This window comes from Coturnix japonica, chromosome 5, assembly GCF_001577835.2.
Source record: "Coturnix japonica isolate 7356 chromosome 5, Coturnix japonica 2.1, whole genome shotgun sequence".
NCBI lineage: Eukaryota > Metazoa > Chordata > Aves > Galliformes > Phasianidae > Coturnix > Coturnix japonica.
Genome location: NC_029520.1, coordinates 49,381,916 through 49,404,540, shown reverse-complemented (window position 1 = coordinate 49,404,540; position 22,625 = coordinate 49,381,916). Strand labels below are relative to the sequence as shown.

The 22,625-nt window shown below is 39.8% G+C and overlaps 1 protein-coding gene across 1 annotated transcript in view; it reads left to right on the top strand.

Annotated features, from left to right (window-relative positions):
* The window catches only part of MNAT1 (MNAT1 component of CDK activating kinase), a 106,646-nt gene that overhangs the window by 31,450 nt on the left and 52,571 nt on the right, over window positions 1–22,625 (top strand). The window contains exons 4-6 of the mRNA XM_015865750.2: window positions 5,438–5,541; window positions 9,153–9,293; window positions 13,915–14,040. Coding sequence (XP_015721236.1) covers window positions 5,438–5,541; window positions 9,153–9,293; window positions 13,915–14,040 — 371 coding nt within the window. The remainder of the gene's footprint in view (window positions 1–5,437; window positions 5,542–9,152; window positions 9,294–13,914; window positions 14,041–22,625) is intronic.

Below are 22,625 nucleotides of genomic sequence, written 5' to 3'. Positions count from 1 at the left end.
TAACAAGTGATCCTCAGGTAGACAGGATTTTATTATCTATGATCGCTTGTAGGCTATGTTGTTTATTGTTTGAGGTATTTCCTCTGTGTGTAAAAAGATGGTACTGCCCTTGCTAAGGATGGGAGGAACCTAATATGGAATAGGGTGGCCTTATCAAGATCAGCTTCACTCATCTCATCTGAACTGAGATTTCAGTGTCACGCTGTTCCAGCCAAAGTGATCCTTCTTGGACCTGGTGGGGATCCTCATGAAAGTGTGAGGCTCCAAAGGTTTGCCCAGAGTTGGAAAGCACCAAGCGAAGGTGCCACAGCAGCTCTGGGCTCCCTGTGCAGGCTGAGGATGTGGTCATGTATCCACTTGGAGTGCTCTGCCCAAAGCATTTCTGCCATTCTTAGTCTCTAACTGGCTGTTAACAGAGATGGTAATGGTTCTTGGTAGTAGGGTAGGAGGAATATTCTTTATAGCAAACTAATATTTTCCTTAATCCGTGAATTTCTCTTTCAGAAAAGAGTTGGATGTGTGGCTGTTTTCCCACTAGCTGTGTTCAGCTATAAGTACAGAGAGTGGAAGGTGAAGGTTTTAAGAGGATTTTGGATGAGAGAAAAAGGATCAGCGTAGGAACTGAGTTTGTAGGTCATTAAACAAACCACCTGCTGTCTCACCAGAGAGGCAGTGAGCCTAATATTTGAATAACAACTATTTTAACGTGGTAACATTGCTGTCTCTTCAAGGAGGAGAAATCTCAGACAGTTTTCAGTATCACAGACATAAAACAAGGATATTTTGGTAGATCAAATGTTGAAGTTCTGCAGTGGAGTGACATACGCACAGTGCTGATGCCTGGACAACGTATTGTTCCATGTCATCCAAAGTTTTGACTCAAATCTTGAGTTCCTTTTATGACAAGAAAATACTTTCCCATTTGTTACAGAACTGTGGAATAAGTCTTGCTTTTTTAAAAGCAGTGAAAGTCTCCCTGCAGAGACTGAATTTCCAAAGGAAGGAGTTTTACCTAAATAGAATGAAAAGTTTCAGGAAAACACAATAGTCTTCCTGTTGTACTTCAACAGATGTCTCAAGGCAAGTCAATTTATAAACGAACCAGTGTGAGATGGATAAGTAGATAAATAATTGTTACATACAAAACAGCTTCTGTTTCTTTTCCCTGAAGGGTTTCAGACCTCTTATATCAGCTTATGCTATATTTTAACACAGACAAAAATAAGTCTGTCTTCTCTTTGAAACCTTTTCAAAGTAGCCATCTGCTTTGCCAGTCATATTCAGACCTGTACCAATATTTTTTCAGGGGAGTTCCAGCATACGAGTCGGGGTTTCTTTTTATCTCTTTCTGTTCTAGCTCTATAATTTTTGTTGTCATTTTTGTTTTTAAAGGAACATTTGGAAGGATTAAGTTTCAAAATAAATTTCTGACACAAATGCAAATAAACCCAAATCAAACAATATGGTGTAGTCTATATTTAGAGCAGGTAAGATGCTGAGTATTATTTACTGTGTTCTTTGATTTGATACTTGCTGGTTTTTAAATGCCAAGTAAGTAGCGGTGGGGGCCATAGGAGAAGAGAAAGAAGTAATCATGACCTCGTCCCCCTTACAAGATGAACCTGACTATTGTCATAATGGGGATAAAATGGCAAGAGTCTACATTCTGTAATTATTAATGAAGAGATGTTTGAAGCCTGTGAAAAATAAATTAGAAAATATGTTGGAAAGTATTTAGGCTGACAGGTCGGCCATTGATAACTGTGCAGTGTCAAAGAGCACAGTTTGTTTTGCTGCTAGGATGTTTACGTAGGAGGGAAGATATTCTTTTCATTTATTCAAGGACAGCTGTTGGTGCTGATCATGGTATAGACACAACCGGGTCTTCACACTGATGTAAATCTCCAGTGTGTTAAGTCTTGAAGTGAGGACCCCTTGGTGTTGAGGAGCAACAGCTAAGGATGACTGGGACCAAGACAGTGTTTCTCCTTAGTGACAGCAAGGTACTGTTTAGTGGGAGAGATCTCTTCTGGTCTTTGAGGGTATAGGAGATACGTATCTCTGTGATTGCTGCCTTTCCATATTCTCAGGTGACAGAGTAAGACAGGCAGAGAAGAATCAGTGCAAGGAGATTTGATAGCAGACAGAATTCTTCCCATGGTTTCCAGCCACCACAGGGAGGCAGATGGAAAAAGAAACATAGCACTTTGCTGCAGGGTGATATAAGGTGATAGAAGGTATCAGGGTTTAAGTAGTCATAAACAAAGGCAGCCATCTGCATATGTCTAATGTTTTCTTTCTTACCTGATGTAAAACACCAAACATAAGGTTTAAAATTCACAAACTGAGACTCTGTATTGTTAGAATCCATTAATAACTGAGGAAAAAAATAAACAGAAAAACCCACTCGAATATTTCAAGCAGCGACACTTGCAAAACTTGGGCCATCTGCTTATTGCTGGATTATTTTTGGAGAAACAAGCAAGATGTTCAGGAGCCAGAGGCATTTTGGCATCTCATCTTGTTCCTCCTCTTGCACCTGAAGGTGGCATCTGGGCATCCTGCTAGCACAGCATGGCTCATATGCTATTTCTTTCTTGTGTCGTCACTGAAAAGTTTACAGAGCTGCTGTGTGGATTTAAGTTGTAGGAAGTGCTGACATTCCCATGCAGCTGCTGTCATTTCAGAGCCTTGATCTGATTGTATGCCAGCATTTTCACATGTCCATTCTTCTGTGCTGTAATACTCAAATGTGAAGCTGCTTGTCAGCTGGGGACTGTAGACTAGAAAGCTGGAGGTCAAATCTTCCCTGAAATAATAAAAGTTTAGACTAAAACGGAGACTTTTATTAAGGCAGTGCTGCCAGGTCTGGAAAGCAATATGAAATGGCAAGGAGAAACTGGAAATGTTCTTATAACCCTTTCGAAGTGGGGAGAAAATATATTGAAATGAGTAACTTGCTTCCAAAACCCAAGGAGCTGAACTTTGAAAGTCAGAGAGCTCGTGGAGCAATGTGCTGGTTTGTTGTAATGTCCAGGGCTCCACCTGAGGTGAGATTAAGACCCTGAGATAGGTGCTACGTGGAGCTATGGTAAGGAGACACAGCAGAATGTATCCATGAGAAGGGAAGCTTTATTCTCCTGCTTATGGTTCTCATCTAAGGGAGACCTCCAGTGTAGAGGTCAAGCAATCTGCCCTGGAATAGCAGCAAAGCTGGGATTTGAACCCAGGTTTTGATTCCCAATCCGATGCTGAGCCCACAGAACCAGCCTGCTTCTCAGATTCCTCCTGAAGTGATGAGGCTGGGGCAGGGCTGCAAAAGTTCAGCTGCTTATCAGGAACCAGACTGAATTAAAATGTGCATCCTCTTGATGGTACTTATTACTTAGAAAGGGGGAAAAAATAATAAATACAGCATTTTGTTTGTTAGTTTAAGGTTGTGGATTTCTTCAGCTATATCCTGCCTAACCCCTTTTGCTGTGGTTCAAGGAAAGACTGAATGCTTCTGATAGAAATAAGATAAAATGTTAGTTCTGTACTCCTGGAAAGAGAGAGTTCTTACATTTCTACTATTTCCCTTGTACCAGCTCTGGCACTTGTCCATCACCTGCACTGAGCCAGTTCATGTTACTGGGAGGTTTCACTGTGAAGCACCAGGAATCCTGCAGTCAGAGCAGGGGGAGGAGCAGCTCCTGAGCCTGGGGGAAGTGTGGTCTGTACAGCTGGGTTAGTCCAACTTAGCCAGTGACTCACGCTTCAGATCTTCCTCTTCTACCCCCAGTATCTGTTTTCTTGCTTTGATTTGGTAGAATCATGGATTGATTACTGAAGAGACTTTAAAGCCCATGCAGTTCCAACTCCCTGCTGTGGGGCTGGTTGCCACCTACCAGCTCAGGCTGCCTTAGGACCCTGTCCAGCCCTGTGTGGGGCACTTCCAGGGATACCCACTCCTCTGGGCAGCAGTGCCTTACTGCCTGCTGAGTAAAGAATTTCTGCATAAAATCTAACCAAAATCTCCTGATTTTTCTGTTCCTCTAATTGCTCTCAACTGTCCTGTCAGTCTCTGTTATTGGTGGTTTGCATTATCTAGAGCCCTCCTGAAAGTTAATTTCTGCCACTTTACCTGTGGAGAGAAGAAAAGAACAAGAAATATTAATCTTTACTAAAGTGAGATGTGTGCTGTTCTGATGGGAAGCAACACTGATATCTTTCTGTTTCCTTCTATTTCTCTCAGCCTCATTGACACAAATAATTTTGCAGAGATACACATGCACAGGGTTCAGTTTGCTCCAGTCACTTGAGAAAACTAATAACAGAGAACTAAATAAAAACCTTCCAGTTCCTGTCCTGGTGTTTTCACTGAAACTCCTTCCCTTGTTGATTGTGCAATTGCTGTGCAGTGATTCTATTGGAAGGAATTCATCAATGGCTGTTTAAATTTCTCTGCTGCTCTTGTAAGCTTACAGTGGGTGCGTGACAAAGCTCTTAGAGGTTTTGGGGAAGAATGCTGTACGTTTGTGGTCTTCACAAGCTTTAGGGCTGTGGATGTGAGCCCAGCATCTACTCTTGATATTGAGCACTGGGTGACTTCCCAGTCATAATAGCTTTCTGTTGGAATTCACTTGACCCACAACTGAACTAGAGACTTAGAGGTGAAAGACTCAGGCTCTGTGTTGAATTACTGGTCATCCAAACCATTTTCAAGCTGTTGATTATAGAAACCCATCAGTTCTTGAGGTGTATTCCATGTCATGTGTAGATAGTCAGGAATGTTCTGCAGAACTGTGGAGGTTGCTGGCCAACTCTGCTTGCTTATAATTACATGATATCTGGCCTGCCACTATCAAGAGGCATTGAAAGAATGTTGTTTTAACCAACTAATCTGGATGTGTCTGCTGATTCTTCATAATAAAGGTAATTGTATATTGGTTGCGAAATTGATCTGTGTTCCTGAAAAATCTGATAATCTGTGGTCTTTGTGCATTAGATAATACTATGAAATCAAACAACTTGATTTCTAACCTCATCTTAATATATATTGTGTTTGGTGAAACTTTGTCAGACTGGAACTGGTTAACTGGCTAACATTTAACTGGAACATAGCTGCAACTGCTACTTAAAAAGGTCAGTCTGTTACTGACAACATCACGATAATTCAGGTGCATCATGAGCAGTTTCATAAAATAGGGTGCAAGATTCCAATTTGAATCTACTGCAGATATATAAAGCTAAAGAAACTCTACTGGCTTCTATTTAAGTTTGCAGGGATTTAGCAGGCTGTGTCTTGCTCTACAAGGCATATCTAAGTAAATTCTGTTATTGTGATGTTTGTGTCTGTTGCTGGAAGTGATGGAGTGCATAAGAATAGTATTTCTTTGTGATGGAAATGCATGCTGACCTAATACTTTTGCCTTCTGTCTTTCTAATATTTATGCAGTATTTAACCTGACTAACAATGTGGATTTGGAGAACACCAAAAGGAAAATGGAGCTGTACCAGAAGGATAACAAAGAAGTCATTCAGAAAAACAAGATAAAACTGGTTAGTTTAATTTCTCCTCTCCTTTACAATTTTTATTCAATAGCAGAAGAGTTAAAGGATTTTCAAAGCGACGCACTTTCTAAAATATCTTAAAAGGAAGCCAAAGCTGAAGGCACTATGCATGCTTTACTTTGTATTCAAAAACTGCAATATGCTAATATTCTGTGATAATGATACTTAGTACTGCTTAAAGACATGAAATTGATAGCTGAAATGCAATTATCTTTTATTTTGGAAAGCGTTTATAAAGAGGGACAGGCAGTGAAGTCTGCATTTAATACATCAGCACTACATTGTGCTGGCAGTCTCATTGGACAATATCCAGGAGAGACCAACTTCATTCCTATGCTGGGACAATTGCTCCTTTCTCATCTGAATAGTAAAAAGAATCCAGATGCAGACATTAGGAAGCTCCCAAGAGAGAACTGTAAAACTGAAGGAAAGCACAGGTCTGGTTTATGCAAAATGTAAAATGAAAGATGTTGAAACAAACATTTAAACTTTTGTTCAAGAGCTGATAACAGTAACATCAGGAGCATTGTATACATGATCTATATGCAAAACACACAGTTCTTTGAAGATGTATTCACTGAAATATGGCTTGGATATCATTTTGTTCTTTAAAAATAAACGTTCTAACATTTCCTTCTGTAAGAAAAGTTTAATCTGTTAAGTACTTGTTCAGTATAAAAATACACATTTTTATTGGTTTTTGAAGGAAAATGTCTGCCCAGAGTGTGACTTAACAAGGTTTTGTGTTTGTATTGCAGTTGCACTAAGGACTGGCTTTCAAATCAGTAGGGGTGAAATCCTCACTCCCCTAAAGTCTGTGGCAAAAATCCCAGTGATTTCTTTAGCACGAGGGTTTCACAGGAGGAGACTGGAATCTGAAAAATGTTTGTTTGAACCTCTTCCTCTTAAAGGCAAAGAGATTTCCCTAGGGGACCATCTCTCTGGCCTGTTATCCTGTGTGTGACACAGTGCAATATCCTTTGCTTCAGAGATGGAAACGACCTCGCAAATATTTGGCTGTCTTATCTTACAGCATAGGCACAACCTCTAGCATTGCCATAAGAATAATGTGCTTTACCTGCTGCCCATCTTCCCATTCATGTACTTGACTTGCAGACAGCTCGTACACTAACAGCGTGATTGCATCAAGCATCACAGTAATACTCTGTATCCACCCAAGCCCTCTGGGTCTTCTGTTTCCTCTACTGTACGGACTTACTGTGCTAGCGGCTGTCTTGTGGAAGCTGGGCAAGGCTGCATGTCTGCAGATCTCCTTTAAGTCTGGATTCTTTTATTTTTGAACAATTGAAACAAAATAATAGACTTGACACAGTTGCAATTACAAAAACGCACAATCTTGCCCATTAATTTACTCCTCTCCTGAAAGCTGAAATGGTGCTTTTTTTATTCTCTAGCTCTTTGTGTCAGGTTTTAGAATGCAGTTTCTCCTTGAACGGGAAAAGATGGGGTATAATTTCAAGCCTAAACTTCTTATGGTCAGTCTTTGTCCCTTCATTCCTGGATTGACAATAAGCATCCACTCGTGTTTTGCTCCTGAGGAAACATTAATATTTTCTGTCACTCTCGATACATGTTATTTTATTTATTTATTCATTTTAACCCTTATCCTGTTCCAGTTTGAATCTTTGTTTGGCAGGCAGAAAGGACCAAAGTTGAAAGTCATGTTGGACTGGAGACCTCAGCAGTTTTTTCTCATCTCAACTGGAAATATATAGACGCGAGTGTTCCTAAGGTTGTTTTTCTCTTGCAGCGCTGTCATGCAAGAAATTCACAATCAGTAGTGATTAAGTAGCTCATCGTATTATCTCTTCTTTTGTTTTGAGTTTGCCCCAGGCCTTCACCACGATCATCTGTATTTCTTCAGATCACAGAACTGTGTCTAGACAAGCTTTATGCTTGACGTGACCCTTGCTGCCTGTTGAGCTCTCTTGTTTTTAATTGTTTTGTTTGGTCTTCCTTTCAGAAAGAATTTTATCTGATTTGTTCTTCTGTTATTGCTGTATCCTGATCTAGTTTAGGTTTGTATATTAGTTTACATATTCCTGGCTCTAATTATTCTCGGCTGGTTTTTCAGATCTGTCAGCACTTTCTTAACAATTTTGCTTTTGTTTCATTGCAAAGTCCAGGTAGCTTTTATGCATAAACAGAAGAGACTTGGAGTGTTTGTAGACCATGAGCTCTATGTTCTGTTGACTGAACTAACTAGATGTATTAATTCTTTGAAATAACCTCACTTATCAATGGGAGGATGTTTGTTTCTTTGTTTCCTTTCATCGAATGCAAAGAGAAAGCATCTTGTTGACCTTCTGTTCACCAGTGTCACTGCTACTTGCAGAATGAAGGCATCATTTGTTGACTCAGTGGCAAACATTGAGATCTATCAGCTCTTGCATCAAGGAGTAACTGGGCCTCCCTGGGATCCAGCAGCCTGATCTACCTGCTGATAGGATGCTTTTCAGTATATTCTGACCTATGTCACATCACTGTGCATTATGATACAACTTTGGGTTGTGTTACAAACTAAGTTCTTAGCTGCAGAAATGTTCTGCATAAACCCTTTCAGTGGATTAATTAACTATTTAAACTTTAGATGATTTTAGAACTCTCTGTGTTTATTCTGGTTCTTGAGTTCTTCTGTACTATCTTCCCTCCAATTGGAATTCTTTTGATTCTCTCTTCTGTATAAAGCCGTTCACCTTATATCTTTTTTTTTTTTGCCTTTAAAAGGTTGTTATTTTTTTCAGCCCTCTTCTTTTTAGTTCTACTGTGAGTTTTAACATCTGACTCAATAGTTTTAATAAGCCTGTTTTTGTCTTCAGAAGTCAATCCTGAAACAAAAGCTCAGTCATCTTTGTCCTAGTAAGCTGTTTCTGTTCTACTTCCGTAGCACACAAGTATTATTCAAGTCATAGGAAAAACACCTCACTTACCTTTACACCTGTAAGATATTCGGGGTTCATTCTTAAATATGTTCTAGTTCATCCACTCCTTCTATGCCACAGATAAACACAAGTTTGCACGCAAGATGCAGCTGGTCTAGAAAGAATCACAAGGTTGGAAAGGACCTACAAGATCATCTACTCCAACCATCCTCCTATTACCATTACCATTGCTACCACAAGCCACTAAACTTCATCTCGTAGCTCCTCAGGGGTGATGAGGGAAAGTCTTGTGAAATTATATTTTCTGTCACTTTCTTCTTTAACACAAAATTTCATTAAATAATAGTGCTGTTACTATAATTCACTTAGCATTATAAAAATTACATCTCTTCAGAAATAGGGTGTGTGGGAGCAAAGAGGGATGCCTTCATTTTACTGCTAGGAAAAGCCATTGTTATTCTCTGTCATTTAGAGCCAAAATCTAGAAGGATACTTTTTATGCTGCAGCAAGGTGAAAATCTTTACTCTGGGCAGCAAGTGAAGGGATAATCATCATAATGACTGTTAAAAGGTAAGATTTGGCTGCTTTCCTATTGCTTGGTCTTTGTCCTCTGATAGGCCGAAGAGTTGTGAGAGATCTCAGCCCGTGCAAGGATGAAGATTGCTGAGAATCAGTTTCTCATGTTTCCATTTCAGACCCGGGAGCAGGAAGAGCTGGAGGAAGCTTTAGAGGTAGAACGACAGGAAAATGAACAAAGGCGACTACTTGAACAGAAAGAGGAACAGCTACAACAGATGATGAAAAGGAAGAATAAACAAGCGCTCTTGGATGAACTAGTGAGTAACAAAACTGGAGACTTTGAATGCTCTGTAGCAGAGCAAATAGCAGATGGGTTTATATACATCTCTTTCAGTTCACTGTGGAATTAACCCAGCTGCCCCTTTCTGTTTTCCTGTCTTGCGTGTTTTATACTACTGTTCTCTCTCCTTGCACTTGTTGCAATGCTAGAAAAAGCTGAACAGTTTTGGTAAGCAAAAAGCAAAGCAGTAATCAGGAGTTACTTCATGAGCTCAGCTACTTCTGAGGTAGAAAAATAAAGAACAGGTAACTGTATCCTTGTGGGTTTAGTTGAGCATTGGTCAACCCAACCCATTGTGAGTTGGAGCGCATAAGTAATAGGCTGGGAATGGATCGCACAGGAATCTCTGTATTGAATCAGCATAAAGACTTTTTCATTCACTGTTTTTTGCTCAGAATGGACTGAGTGCATAATGAAGGGCATCTAGTCCTAGAATGCTTTTCCAGGTTTCAAGGGGAGAGTTTCTCTCAGGGAAGCTTGGAAAGAAGACTGGAGGCTTATCAGCTTCCTGGACAGATACTAGAAGGTTTTTCTCTGAACCTGCCATGTTCTTGTATGGTGGGTATTTTGTGTATGAGATGCTTCTTCTGATTTGAACAGATGATGGATTCATTTGAGGACTGTATAGACTGCTGAAGAGAAACTTAACTCCTTCTAGAAATGGTCTTAGTCTTGGCTTTGGCTTATTTTGCTATCATTTCTGTATTTGAAGTACAGTGGTGATATTTGGCCATAGAGGAGCTCAGAAAAATACTTGTTCTTTTATAAAGCTTCACTTCTCAGCTTTTTTTCGTATATGTTGACACCCATGCACAAATGTTCACACCTTTTGTAACCCATGAAAACAGTTTGTGTATTAACATTAAAAAAGAAATAGGTGTGTATGTGTGTACTTATCGAGTATGCAGTTATGTCCATGTCTGATTTAAAACTTCTTGGCAGATTTTAATTCAGAATTTCTCTTATTTCAATATCTTATATTACTACAACATTAATTCCTGCTTTGTGCTCTTCATTTTTATTTAAGATGGAGAAACTTCTCTGATTTTTACAGGAAAAATAGAAGAGAGAGTGTCAGTGTTCAATTCGGGTTGTGGGAGCTCTCCTGAACAGCTATTGTTTTCAAAGCCAGGGGTTGTGGAAACCTTTCCCTGGTTTGTTTAAAGGAGCTGTTATTTCATTGTTTATAGTAAGGAGCAGAGATGACAAGAAAGTTCCCTGAGAATCCTTCAAGCCTGTAACTTTGCATCCAGTAGTCTCTCTTTACTTTAAGGTATAAGTACTTACAATCCCCACAATTAGGAGTAGTTTGAGTAATGGATCAATTCATAAAAGCTGCACTGCATACTCAAATTTATTGTATCAAAAAAGGGATTTTGAACTGGCTTCTGAGTTCGTTCAATCCTGCTCTAAAACGAAGTCTTAGTTTACTGAGCCTGGTGTTGCTCTTTTACACAGCAATTGGCTTTACTGGAAATGTACTTCACCAGATGGCTTGAGGAAAGAATGGTTATAAATAATCCTTAAAACATGACCCAAATAGGTAGTTTTAACTGTGATTGCAAATGTACTGCTATTAAAATACATCTTAGTATTCTAAAAACAACAGGAAGGTGATTTTAAAAGCTGAGGAGGGAAACCGGGCAACTTTAAGTTGTTTCAAGTTAAGTTCTGTCTCTGTTTGTGAAGGGGGCACTGTCAACTTAAATTAGGATCAAAACTTATTCTGTAATACTAAAGGTGTATAAAACCAGCATTAAGGTGTTTGTACAATGACTTATAAAGTCCCTGCAAAACCAGCAGTTGCTAAAGAAATAAACATTTCCTGTGGTCTCTTAAATCCCTCTAATGCTGTGCTACGTGTCTGAAAATGAATCTGATCATTCTGTATTGAATGATGGAAGGATCTGGGTTCATAAGAGAAGAGCACCTGAACTGAGTGTGTGCTATGCACTTTCCAATGGAGAATTTTGCATGTAGGTATACTACCCTGTTTTCAAAGAGCTTATAATTTAGATAGTCCAGAGGCAAGGAAAAAGGCACAGAAATGCTTGGTATTTGAAATGTTGTGCAGCAGGCTCCTGGGTTCTGGGTTGCTCAGATCTTGCAGAAAGGTCTGGCCTTGAGGCCAAGCCTCCAAGAACTTGGACTCTGCTGGGAGCTGCAGGAGGAAGGTTGGCATGGTTTGGTACGAGGAAGAGCAGGTTTTGTGTGGCTCAAGCTCTGCAGGCTGCTGGAAGAGCAGTCGCGTGCTTCAGCTCCCAGTCCTGCTCTGTTACCTGTTGCCCATTTTGCCTCCCACTACTGAGTGAAATAGATTTTATGTCACCTTCATTATAGAAGACCTCTTGTGATTAAACCTCACACGTGAAAAGCACCGCACCTCATTGTGATTTAGGCTTGTAGTCTCAAATGGATTTTACTAGAAGAGATGTAGGGTTAAGTTTTTGTCCCCCCTTCCCCCCTTAAATCCTCTAAACTCGGGCAATCGGGATTTAATAAAATATTAAAGCACTTCCTTTATTTACTGTATAAACTCATCTGTAAACTGAGTTTTATAGAACAGCTCTTAGATGTCTTCTGTGATGTGGGACTTGCAGTTAGCTCTTCAAGAGCCTGCACTCTGCAGGTAGGAGCCGAATGGCACTACGGCACTTGACAAACAGGCATCTTCCCCCTGGGCCATGCAGTAGTTTGGAATCACACAGAGGTCAAGGTGTCTCAAAGATGTCAAGCATCCACCTTTTGCCAGAGCCTCAGGCTTCTTTAAACATATTTCAGAAATTTCTACATGTAAGTAGCTTACATGGTTTTTTTTCCCATGAAGAAAATTACTAGTATGAAAAGGGCTTACAGGATTGGATCTTTGATTTCTGTTTCTGTGTTAATAGTTAACAAGAGGACTATGTGGACGTTAGAAAGGACAAACAATCATGAATGTGGTGGCTTGCTGGCACTGTGGTGATTTCCCACAGTTGTGTAATCTGGTTACCAACCATTGTGCTGATGTAGAGCTGTTAAGAAGTTGGTTGAAAAACTGGCTTCTTTTATCGTGCCAGAAATGCAGTGAGTGTTTAAGGAATGTGATATGGTCAAATGAGCCAGAGTACCCTACAGTGCTGAATATGGAGGTTAGAAGAAACTACAGCCCTTAAACTCTGAGAGCCAGCAGCACATAGGGTGGTCAGCAGGATGGCTGTGGGTGTGTGAAATGATTTGGAGACACGGACTCAACTGTAGCTTTTGTGGCCCAGATTTTTTCCCAGCTGTATGAAAATCTCATCGTTACAGTTTAGATTTTTAAACCTCTTTCCACCTTGGGATCTGCTGAAATACCAGGGAGGTTCTATGTCTGATGTTTGCCATTCCGGAGCCGATATCCTGTGAGATTTTTCTGCTCTTAGCAGTTGCTACCTTGTCGTGAGATGAAGTGAGTGTAAGAAATGAGAAGAAAGAGAGGGAGAGTGTTGGGGGAGTAATAGGTGTAAAACACAACCTTTCTTCATGAGCACTTCCAGGGATTTCTTTAGGCTGCTATGGCAGTAAGAACTATTTTAGGGTTGGGTGGATGGTTGGACTGGATGATCCTGTGGGTCTTTTCCAACCTGGGTGATTCTGTGATTCTGTGACATCAAGGTATCGTGCAGCTTTAAAAAGCTTCCAAACTTCTTCCTCGGAACTGTTCTAAAATAGAAACAAAAAAATCACAGCTCAGTCTGTTGTAAGGTGGTTCACAGTTCAGTGTTTGCTTGGTTTGAGTGTTGTGTGAAAAATGGTACCCTGCAGAACTCTGGGAGTAATCTATTCTGAACTTCTTCACTGCTTTCAGCTTCACTTCTGTTCTGGCTTGGGAGCCCAGGGGAGCTCGGTGTGCATGTGGACAGTCACATTAGTTTATTAGAAAATTGGCTAATAATTGCTGGCTCTCTCCATAATGTAGTACGTAGCTGTATGTTAATAATCATTTTGTTGTAGCCTAAACATGAGAGTTTTAGTGGCTAATTTGCTTAACTATTCGTTTTATTACTTATATATTTCTGAAAAATTGGCTGGCTTCCCTAAAAATAAATCGGCGAAGGAGAAAATAAATATGCTGTTGGTTGCACTTACAATAGTGCCATTGTGCAAAGCAGAGCAAGGATCATTTCCAAACGGCCTCAGGTGAAATCTAATGGGAAACAATTTCAAACTGGTCTGAGTTCATTGGTAGAAAGAATGTGTCTTAGATAAACATCTGATCCAAGTTACCCTGCTTTGTATTATTCCATCTCTGATTAAGCTTTTTTTTTTTTCCAGTTTTAATAAATATGATCACATTGGCTTGTTGGAATAAGAAGCCTGTTACGTTGTCTTTAATGTGGATTCTATAAAAATGGTTGTTTGCAGGTTACTCTGATTTATGGCATTTCTGCAGCTTTTTCTTATCACTAAAAATGATCATTGACTGTAAACTCTGTTTTTTGTATAGAGCATACTTAGCTTTACACTGCTGTGCTAGGGATGCCCTTTCAGATACAGCTTGCAGTTTTGATGTATATGCAGCATTAATTAGTATTTATTTGGGTTTAGTATTCAGTTGTTTATTCTTACGCTTACAGGAGAGCTCCAGTCTTCCTGCTTCGCTGCTTTTGGCTCAGCATAAAGACAGATCTACTCAGCTAGAAATGCAACTGGAAAAACCCAAACCTGCCAAACCAGTCACATTTTCCACTGGCATCAAAATGGTAAGTTTCTTCCTTTACTGTTTTTAAGCGTTCTTTTAAAATGTTTGTTTCTTTTTTATTATTATTATTTTTTTTAATTTTTGTTTGTTTTTAATGCCTTTCAAAAGACACAAGATTTCCTGATTTGAAATTTAAGGTTATTTTAACCAAAGTGGCATGTTGTATTAAATAGCTGAATCTCTTCTTATAAAGTTGGAAAAGAACAGTCTACGTATTTCATCGTTCTGCTTCTTGGAATATAGGAAACCTTTTCATTGCATAATAGTCTAAAACCAACTTGTACCTTTTCCTCAGCAACGTTGTGCTGTATGTTGAATTATTTTGTCCCTAATTAATTGTCTGTAACTATTCTGGAAGTTGAAGTTTTAGATTAGAAGACTGCACACTCCAAGTTTGCTCTGAGCACTGAAATAATCAGTGAGTATGGATAGACAGCATTGAAAATAATGCAGAGTGGTTTGGGATGTCATTTTCATTGCTACTGGAATCTAGGAAGCAGCAGGTATCTTTTCAAGGGTTACTACTGTAGTGACAGCTAAAGATCTGTTGTCATTCCTGCATTTTATCTCAACATGGTACAAAGTATGCATCTATTTACTGGGGCATGGAAATGTAAGATAAATAAATCTAGTTATTGAGATGTGGGAGGGCTGTAGATGGAGTGTGAGTTGTTTTTGTACATGACTGGTTTCCTGCTTTATTAAAAATCCCTGTGCTTTTCTTAGTCTTTATTTTTTGAGTTGATAATGCTAACGGATGTCTTGAAAATAACCAACACTCCCACCCTTGTGGCAAACCAGAAAGTAAGGAAAGCAAAAACCTTTGTGTTGTGCAAACTACTCTCCCATCAATTAATCAGTTTGATTTGTCAAGGATATCTGGCTTGTGTTCATTGTTTGTTTCCCCCAAAGAGTTTGCAGCATAACAGCATTTGCAGCTTACTTTGCTAAAAGTAGTGTCAGCTCTTGCAAACTCATCTGGGTTGTTCTTTTGCATTGCTGTAGTACGAAGCTCCTACCTTCTTCCTTTTTCTTCTTACAGTTTAAGACCTCAGAGGGAGGCAGATCTTCTTGGTGGAATATTTTCTATGTGTAGAAAAGCTGGTAGGCAAAAAATGTTTGTGGATACTGCTTACAAAATATTCCACTGGAATTCCTATACTTGCTGTTAGTACATATTCTCAGACCTTAAGCTGTTTGTCTTTCCAGCTTTGCTTAGAGAGCTAAGTTAAGCTTCCATGTAGCTTAACTACATGACGAGGACAATGGAAGTACTTCACAATTTATTTGTAAATGGATTTTAAATAGTATTAAGCAATTGCAGATGTTTCAGATCTGCAGCCCTAAGTAAACTTCATTCAAAAATGGTAAAAAGACTTGGATGAGGAGATTTCTAACATCGTGACACTTAAATCTCACCATTTACAATAGGAAGAGATACTCATGGTAACTGATTGTTGTTTTGTCTGTGTTCAGGAAGTGTGATTAGATGACTGAATTTTATTTGTTCAGTCTCAGATGAATGAACAAAACCTTCCACCCCAATTGATCTTAGATATATAAAAAATAGTGTAAGTACAGTTAAAGTGAAAGATAAAAAAGTGAAAGTTGAGGGTATTTGAAGTTACTGCCTCATAGAAAATGGATTCCATCAACCAAAATTGACTTCATACTGATTAAAATTACAGGTTTGCTAGAGAAAGTTGTCTATCTCCATATTTTCTTGTAGAGTGCTTGATTTAATTACATGATAGCATTGCTTCTTAGAAGTTTATAGAAATCACGTTGGACAAAAGTAAGAATATTGATGCTCTGCGTAGTAAATGGATTGTCTGGCTGACTTGTAGATCCTGTTGTAGCTGTTGGTTACCACACAATGGGAGTATTTCTGGAAGGGGTGTTCTGCAAGGACACAGTGCAGTGCTGGGAAGCAGATGTCCCATTTCAATGGGTGACATGCAAGTTGGCAATTTACAGGGCAGTTCTGGCAAGCTGGCCTCCTCTGAATGACCTGTGTCTTAATATGGCTAAATGCAGAATTATAAATAGAAGAATAAATAATGGGTTCTGTGAAGAGGACTTGAAGTTTAACTAACCATACAAATGAATCTTGACCCTCAACCACAGCAATGCATGAGAGACTTGGATATATAAATAGTACTGCAATAAAATAGGAAGGGACTTCTCCTCAATGCGGCATTGGGAAGACTCATACACTGAAGCATTCTGCTGACAGTGTTTGGAGAGCATGAAAGTTCATTCAAAGGTGGTAGGTTATGCTTTGTGCTGAGTTCTGTCTGTTCATGGGAAGGTTATGCTATGACTCAGTGTGCAATAAGCACCTCCTCGGTGCAGAAAAAGCCAGGTCTGAACAGCACAACAGCTAGTGTAGCAAGAACTGGTAACCTTAGTTAAACAAATAGGAGCTTAGTAGGAACTGGAGGAACAAATAGACCTCAGAGTTCACAATGTTCCAGTGGTTAATTGTCCTCACTGTTAAAATTGACTGTGGAATGTGATGAAATCTCTAATTCTTGCAAGTTTTCAGATCAGGACAGGGATGACTTTTGGAAAGTTACTGTTGTTAAATGCAAGTTTTTCAGCTCAGAATGAGCTCGTTTTGTAAGAAGCAGTTGTGCTGATTGTGTTTGACTTGGTGCAGCTGATAGTGTAGTGACAGCGCTGGATGACATCCTACCTTGAGACTCACCTGAGATGCTTCATGTGTTTCAGGTTGAGTTTTTTCCTAAGATCCTATGGTACACAATCCACCTGCTTTGAAAATTCTGTTCTGGACTCACCATTAAAGGTTCTCACAGCACACAGATGTGCATTCTTCTCTCTATTTATCCCTACCTGATCTTTTCTAGTGGATGTTTTCTTTAATACTGTTCAAAAGAAGGAACCCAGGTAAAGCTGGCTGAGATGCTGACAAATCTGGAACTTGTGTTTACACAAAGGCTTTACAAACACGCCAGTTGTGGCAGTGAGTTTTTCTTTTTCTGCTTGAACATGAGTGTTCTTCCTGGGCTGGTCATGGTCAGAGATGTTCTTCAGCCTGACTGATAATTGGACAAGTTTCTTGGTTTGTGAATTAAGAGGCATGCCCGTTCTAGTCTCCTGGGCTAAGCTCAAGAAGTTGGCTCATTTAAGGTGTTGTATTAGTGCTGTAGAGTTCCTGTGCTTACAGGAGGGAGGGGATGGCTGTCCCCGGTAAGCTGAGCAAGAGCATCCCCTATAGCACAAGAAAGACAATTAGATCAAGGGGTAGAGTTTCCTTCTTCATTTTTCATTTTATTAAACTGTTATTTTGTTCCTTTCAAGCAGGAGCTGCTTTTTATTTGCATTCTGCTGGATCTCATTGATATTTTAAATTAACTTCAGTATGCTGTATCTTCCATGCTAGAAGCACAGCTGTCTGTCAGTCAGTGTGATTTGGCCTCTTCAAGTTGGGATGGAGGCTCTTCAGAGTTTTCTGCTGATCATGCTTATCATAATAAGGAACAGGCTTTTAGCATATTTGAGTATGTAAAATAATAGTCTCATTAGATGTAATCTCATCAGTATAGGCTGCAAAAGCCTATACAAATGACTGTTATACAGTCCGGTAATGCTGAAAATACTGCCTGCCAATGCATGCACTTTAGATTTTAGTACCAGACCAAAGAAGAGCAATGGTTACTAGACGTGAATACTGTTTCTAGGGCTTATCAAGTTGTACAAAACAAACATCATGTCTGGGAACAGAACCACGCTTCCATTACTTGGTGACTATATTGGCCATTTCTGGTTGGGAGATGCCTTTAACTGGAAGCTAGTTTTTAAAGTGGGTGAGGTACTCTTATGCATTGGATGTTAATGGCAATGTACAAATGCAAGCAGGAATCCATTAAACTACAGCGATTCTAGTTTTCTTTTTGTGAATCTAATGTTTACAGGACTATGGGAGCCTTTTGGTGCTTGTAGTTATGTGCTTTACAGTATGTCTGGGTTTAAAAACACATGAAAGCGTAGAGAGATTCAACTCCTCTTTAATTCATCTCAGACTGGGAGTGTGCAAAACTCTCAGCCTGGGACCCAGCTATTTATGTGTTTGTAGTAATGAATCCCTTAGACTGGCTCGAGTGCATACTGTCTTAAGCCCATTTCAAGCTTTTTTGTTGCTTTCTGTTTTACAGTGTCTTTGCTCCCTTTCCCGGGTCCCTGGGGGTGCTCAGCCTCCAGTGTTAGTATTCTTGAAGTAATTTCATGTAGTTCAAAACTCAGTTACCTCTGACTGGATTGTCCAAGTATGTAGAAGAGTGTGGGTGTCCTCTGGCCTGTTACCGCTTGAGAAAGCGTTCCGTCTGCATTTCGTATCCAAATACCCCAAAAGGAATATAACATCTCATTGATCATTCCATTTCTGTCAGGATTTCTGTCTTAATACTTAATGGCAGTGGGAGGATTTATTAATAGAAGTACCAGTGCAGAATACATGCTTCGTCATCACCAAGATGGTCATCGTGAATTTGCAGTTCAAATAGAAGTGTTGGGGAGGGAACCAGATGCCCGGAGGCGTTGTACTCACCCAGGATTAGACAACAGAGCGGCGGAAGGAGGAATAGGATCCAGCCCTACTGAATTCCTGACCTAGTGTCTCTTCCGCTGAGCCGGGCTCCATCTCCTGTCAACAGCACCTCTGAATGGCAGCAAATTAAGAGTGAAATATCTGCTTCAGCTCCTTTCCCATCCAAATCACAGCAGCGGCAACGTTGCATTTAACTTAGTATCTGAATATTATCAGGGTTTTATTCCAGTCGCTGTAGTTTGTGTGTTAGTAGCTGGGAGCCATAGAGCAGTGTGCAGGCTGAAGCAGTCAGAGCTTGCAGGAGGCAGCAGTCAAATCAGTATTGCAGTGAAATGAATCTGTGTCAGACACAGGATGTCTAGGACACCTCAGGAATGCACGTTACTACTAAACTGAGCAGAACATGTGCTAAGGAATGGATTTCTTTTTGCAGCGTTACACTTGCTGTATTATTCTAATGGGAAATAGCATTCTTATTTTACATGATGTGGAGCTGTTTCTTTTAAAACATTGACCTCATCAGCTCAGGTCAAATTAACTGTTCTTCATTATTGCCTTTTCCTACAATATTGCTTCCTGTGCAAACAACTGTTCAGCAGCGGCTCCTGCTTTTCAGTCTGTTTCTTTTATAGCTCGTGGAGCAATTATCCAAAATCCTGTTCCAAACACACACAAAAAAACTCTCTGAAAATACCTTTTTAATAAGTTGTGCTCTTTCAGAGCTGCTTAGACAAATGCCAGGGACTCTGAGGTAAGTGAAGTGAGTGCAGCACTTCTGTTTAGGCTGCGGCTGTTCTCCAGCTTTGCCACCCCATCTGTGTGGCAGGGAACAGTTTCAGCCTCCCAGTCTTGCTTTCTCAATTTTTACGGCTCTGTTTTGTTTTGGGTTTTTGCTTGTTGTTTTGTTGGCTTTATTAAAGCGCTGTTAGAATTTGCCCAAAGTTTAAAGTAAAATAAAATCCTTCCTTCGCTGTTAGCTCAGCTGTCAATCTTCTGGCTGAAACACTTCAGACAGAACAGATTTCTTTGAGATCTATGCCAGCCTAAGTTTAATTAGTATCTTCTTTTTAATCTTCATCAGGCTTGTGCCACGCATGGCTTTTTTTTTTGCAGCTGGGTGGAATATTTATCTTTTCATAACACGGAGTTGTGATTCTAGACAAAACTGCAACACATTTTCAAGTGGGAGTAATGTGTTCAGCCGTACAGATTCTCTTAGAATAGACACACTGGTTTTAGAAATCATTCATGTAAGGGTGAAACGTTTTCCAGCAGCACTGAGCATTGTCTGGAGCTCCAGCAGGAGTCAGTGATTGAATCTATACCACGAGGCTGCTTCATTCCCCTCACAGTGTCAGTGCCTGCACACACACGGCTGTACCCCAGCTCGATGCATAGACACAGTGGTCTGGGCAGCGATACCATAAAGGAGAATCCCACTGCAGAGGAACCAGATGTGCCGGTGAGGGGATTTGTTTTGCAGCACTTTCCAGTAGGCCAATGTGTGAGATGCTGGAAGAAACAGCACTTCTTTGGGGTGGACATTCAGGGGTTGCACGTTTGGTGAGCAGGTGCTCCTGTATGTCAGTGGGAGACTGCCCTTCTTCAGCACCTCATCATAACTTCTAGAAAGAATACTGCGTATTACTTTAGCTTTGAATTTTTGCCATCATTAGCAATTGTTTTCAGCGATGAGCACTGCATTGATCTGGTGGGAAGGATGTCTATTTCTGATAAGTGAAGGAGGAAGAAATGGTGACTGTTGGATCTCTGACAGTACGTATAGAAGTCAAACGTGTGAATGAAGGGACACACAAAATGCTAAATGACACAATTCAGTTTGGGACTAATGTGCTGGATTTTGAGTGCTGTGACCCATATAGTGCTCACTTCAGTCTCACAGGGTTATATATATACAGTGTACCTGCAACTTCAGAGTGGTGTGATGGAGAATGATTAGCAGTAGTAAATTCTACTTGTTTCACCCAATCTCTAGCCTGCTATCTCAAGATGTTATGTTAAACTTTGAATGCGTACATGCAGAACTGTGCTGAAATACTCGAACTCTGTTTTTGAAGTGTGTGTCAGGTACACTTTATTTAAGACTATTCTACCATCAGAATGCTTCGTGTGCACTCCAACCCACAAACTGAAGTCTGAAAAATTTAATTGGAATCTGGGCTTGCTGTGTGATTACTATTATATCGAAGTGTATAAACATTAAGCACGCTATGTTCACTTAATGAGTGTTTTTCTAAATGTAGGTAAGAAATGCTTTTGGGGAAAGAAAGGCAAAGTAAATGACAGTATTTATCATTTCCCTTCCTTTCACTGATATGGTGTTGGCCTTGGAAAAGGAGGCTGCATTTAGAAAATGTGGTTCTACGTTTTGCTGTATCTCTTAGCAGGATTAATGTTTGGAATGCCTTAGGAAAGATGCCATAGTCAAAATTAAACAGTTTGGCACAGAGACATAATCAGAACCACTTGCCCTGATTCTGTTTTATAGTTGGGCTCTTTTATACTGCTCTGTTAGAATAAATATTTATACATTCGCTTTAAGGCTCCTTTCCATGGCTAAATCAGTGCATGTTTATATACACATACAGTATAAATACGAATTCAGCCCAGAAGTTTGCACAGCTGTAATGAGTGGAATTTGGTGAATGAAATAATGCCAAAGCTGTTAATTATACAGGAGTGAACAATGAGACAAATGTATATATTAGTGAAGTTAGTGGCTGTAGCTAGTGGTGTAGTGTATCTACCCTTCAGCTGATGCTTGTTGGAATGGAAGTGTTCTTCCCTTATTTATTTATTTATTTCTCCCTCCTCCACCATATTTAATTTATGGAGTTGCTCAAGGGTTCACTTGCCTGACTCTTCCCCATTAAATTTCAGCAGTACATCTGTGTGTGTCTCAAGCAATAAGTACATTGTTTCAGTCACACAAAACAAGCGTTTCTTAGGAAAAGGTTTACAGGGAGAGAGAACGCCACTGGGGTGCTTTGGTCAGCCTGTGCTCTGCTCCTTTGCAGAGCAGCACTGAGAGAGGACAGCAAGAAATGGTCTCTAGATTCTACTGTATGATGCCCAAGTTCCATTCGGACAACCAACCAGACCTGATGCTTGCAACAACAGCACAAAGACACATTGTAAACTGAACTGAGGAAAATACCAAGTAAATCAGACTGAGATGTTCCCATTTCTGAGTCTTATAGCTCTGAATAAGCTATTGGTTGAGTAGGTGTTACCGTGAGCAATAAGGAGAGATCTGACTGAAAGAAAGAAGGTGGCTGAGAGGGGAGTCCAAAAAAACAGCTGGCAAGAAAATAAGGAATAATAAAAAATTTCTCAATCATTGTTTGTTTTGGAAAGATCATGCTTTAAGCACATGGAAATACTTTACACATTGAGAAGTGCTGACTTCCTACATGCCTTGTGAAGGAACAGCAAATCATTCATCTAATACAAACACATTAATAGATTGTTCCAATATAACTTTTTGGTGCTGCTGTTCTTTTTAAGAAGATATAATTTAGTGTATGTGCTCCATTTTGATGCTCCACTTTGGCCAAGAGTTGCATGCATCACAAATGCCCAATATTTAAGTACATGCTAAAAGAACAGCACAATGTTATCAAACCATGTTTTTTAATGCAGAAGGTTAAATAGTAGTGCTTGATGCACTCTTTAAAAGTAAACATACCAGATGGTAGTGATAGACTCAAGAGGAGGCAAATAACTTTTATGGAAGCGTGGTTGTAACCTGTCTCATCGTGTCCTGAGTTGGAAGGGATCCACAAGGATCATTGAGTCCATCTCCTGAAATGTTGCTAGAGATGATATTAGAAATGAAGACAGGACAAATTCTCTTGTCAACAGTGGAACTTTTGGTCTAGGAAGAAAAATGAGTAAGATGCAAAACTTTGTTACCAAAATTGTGGTTGTTACTTGTGGAATTGTCTAATTGCAGTGCTTGTCAGAGGTCCTGAGGTCATGAGTCCTTCCTTCTG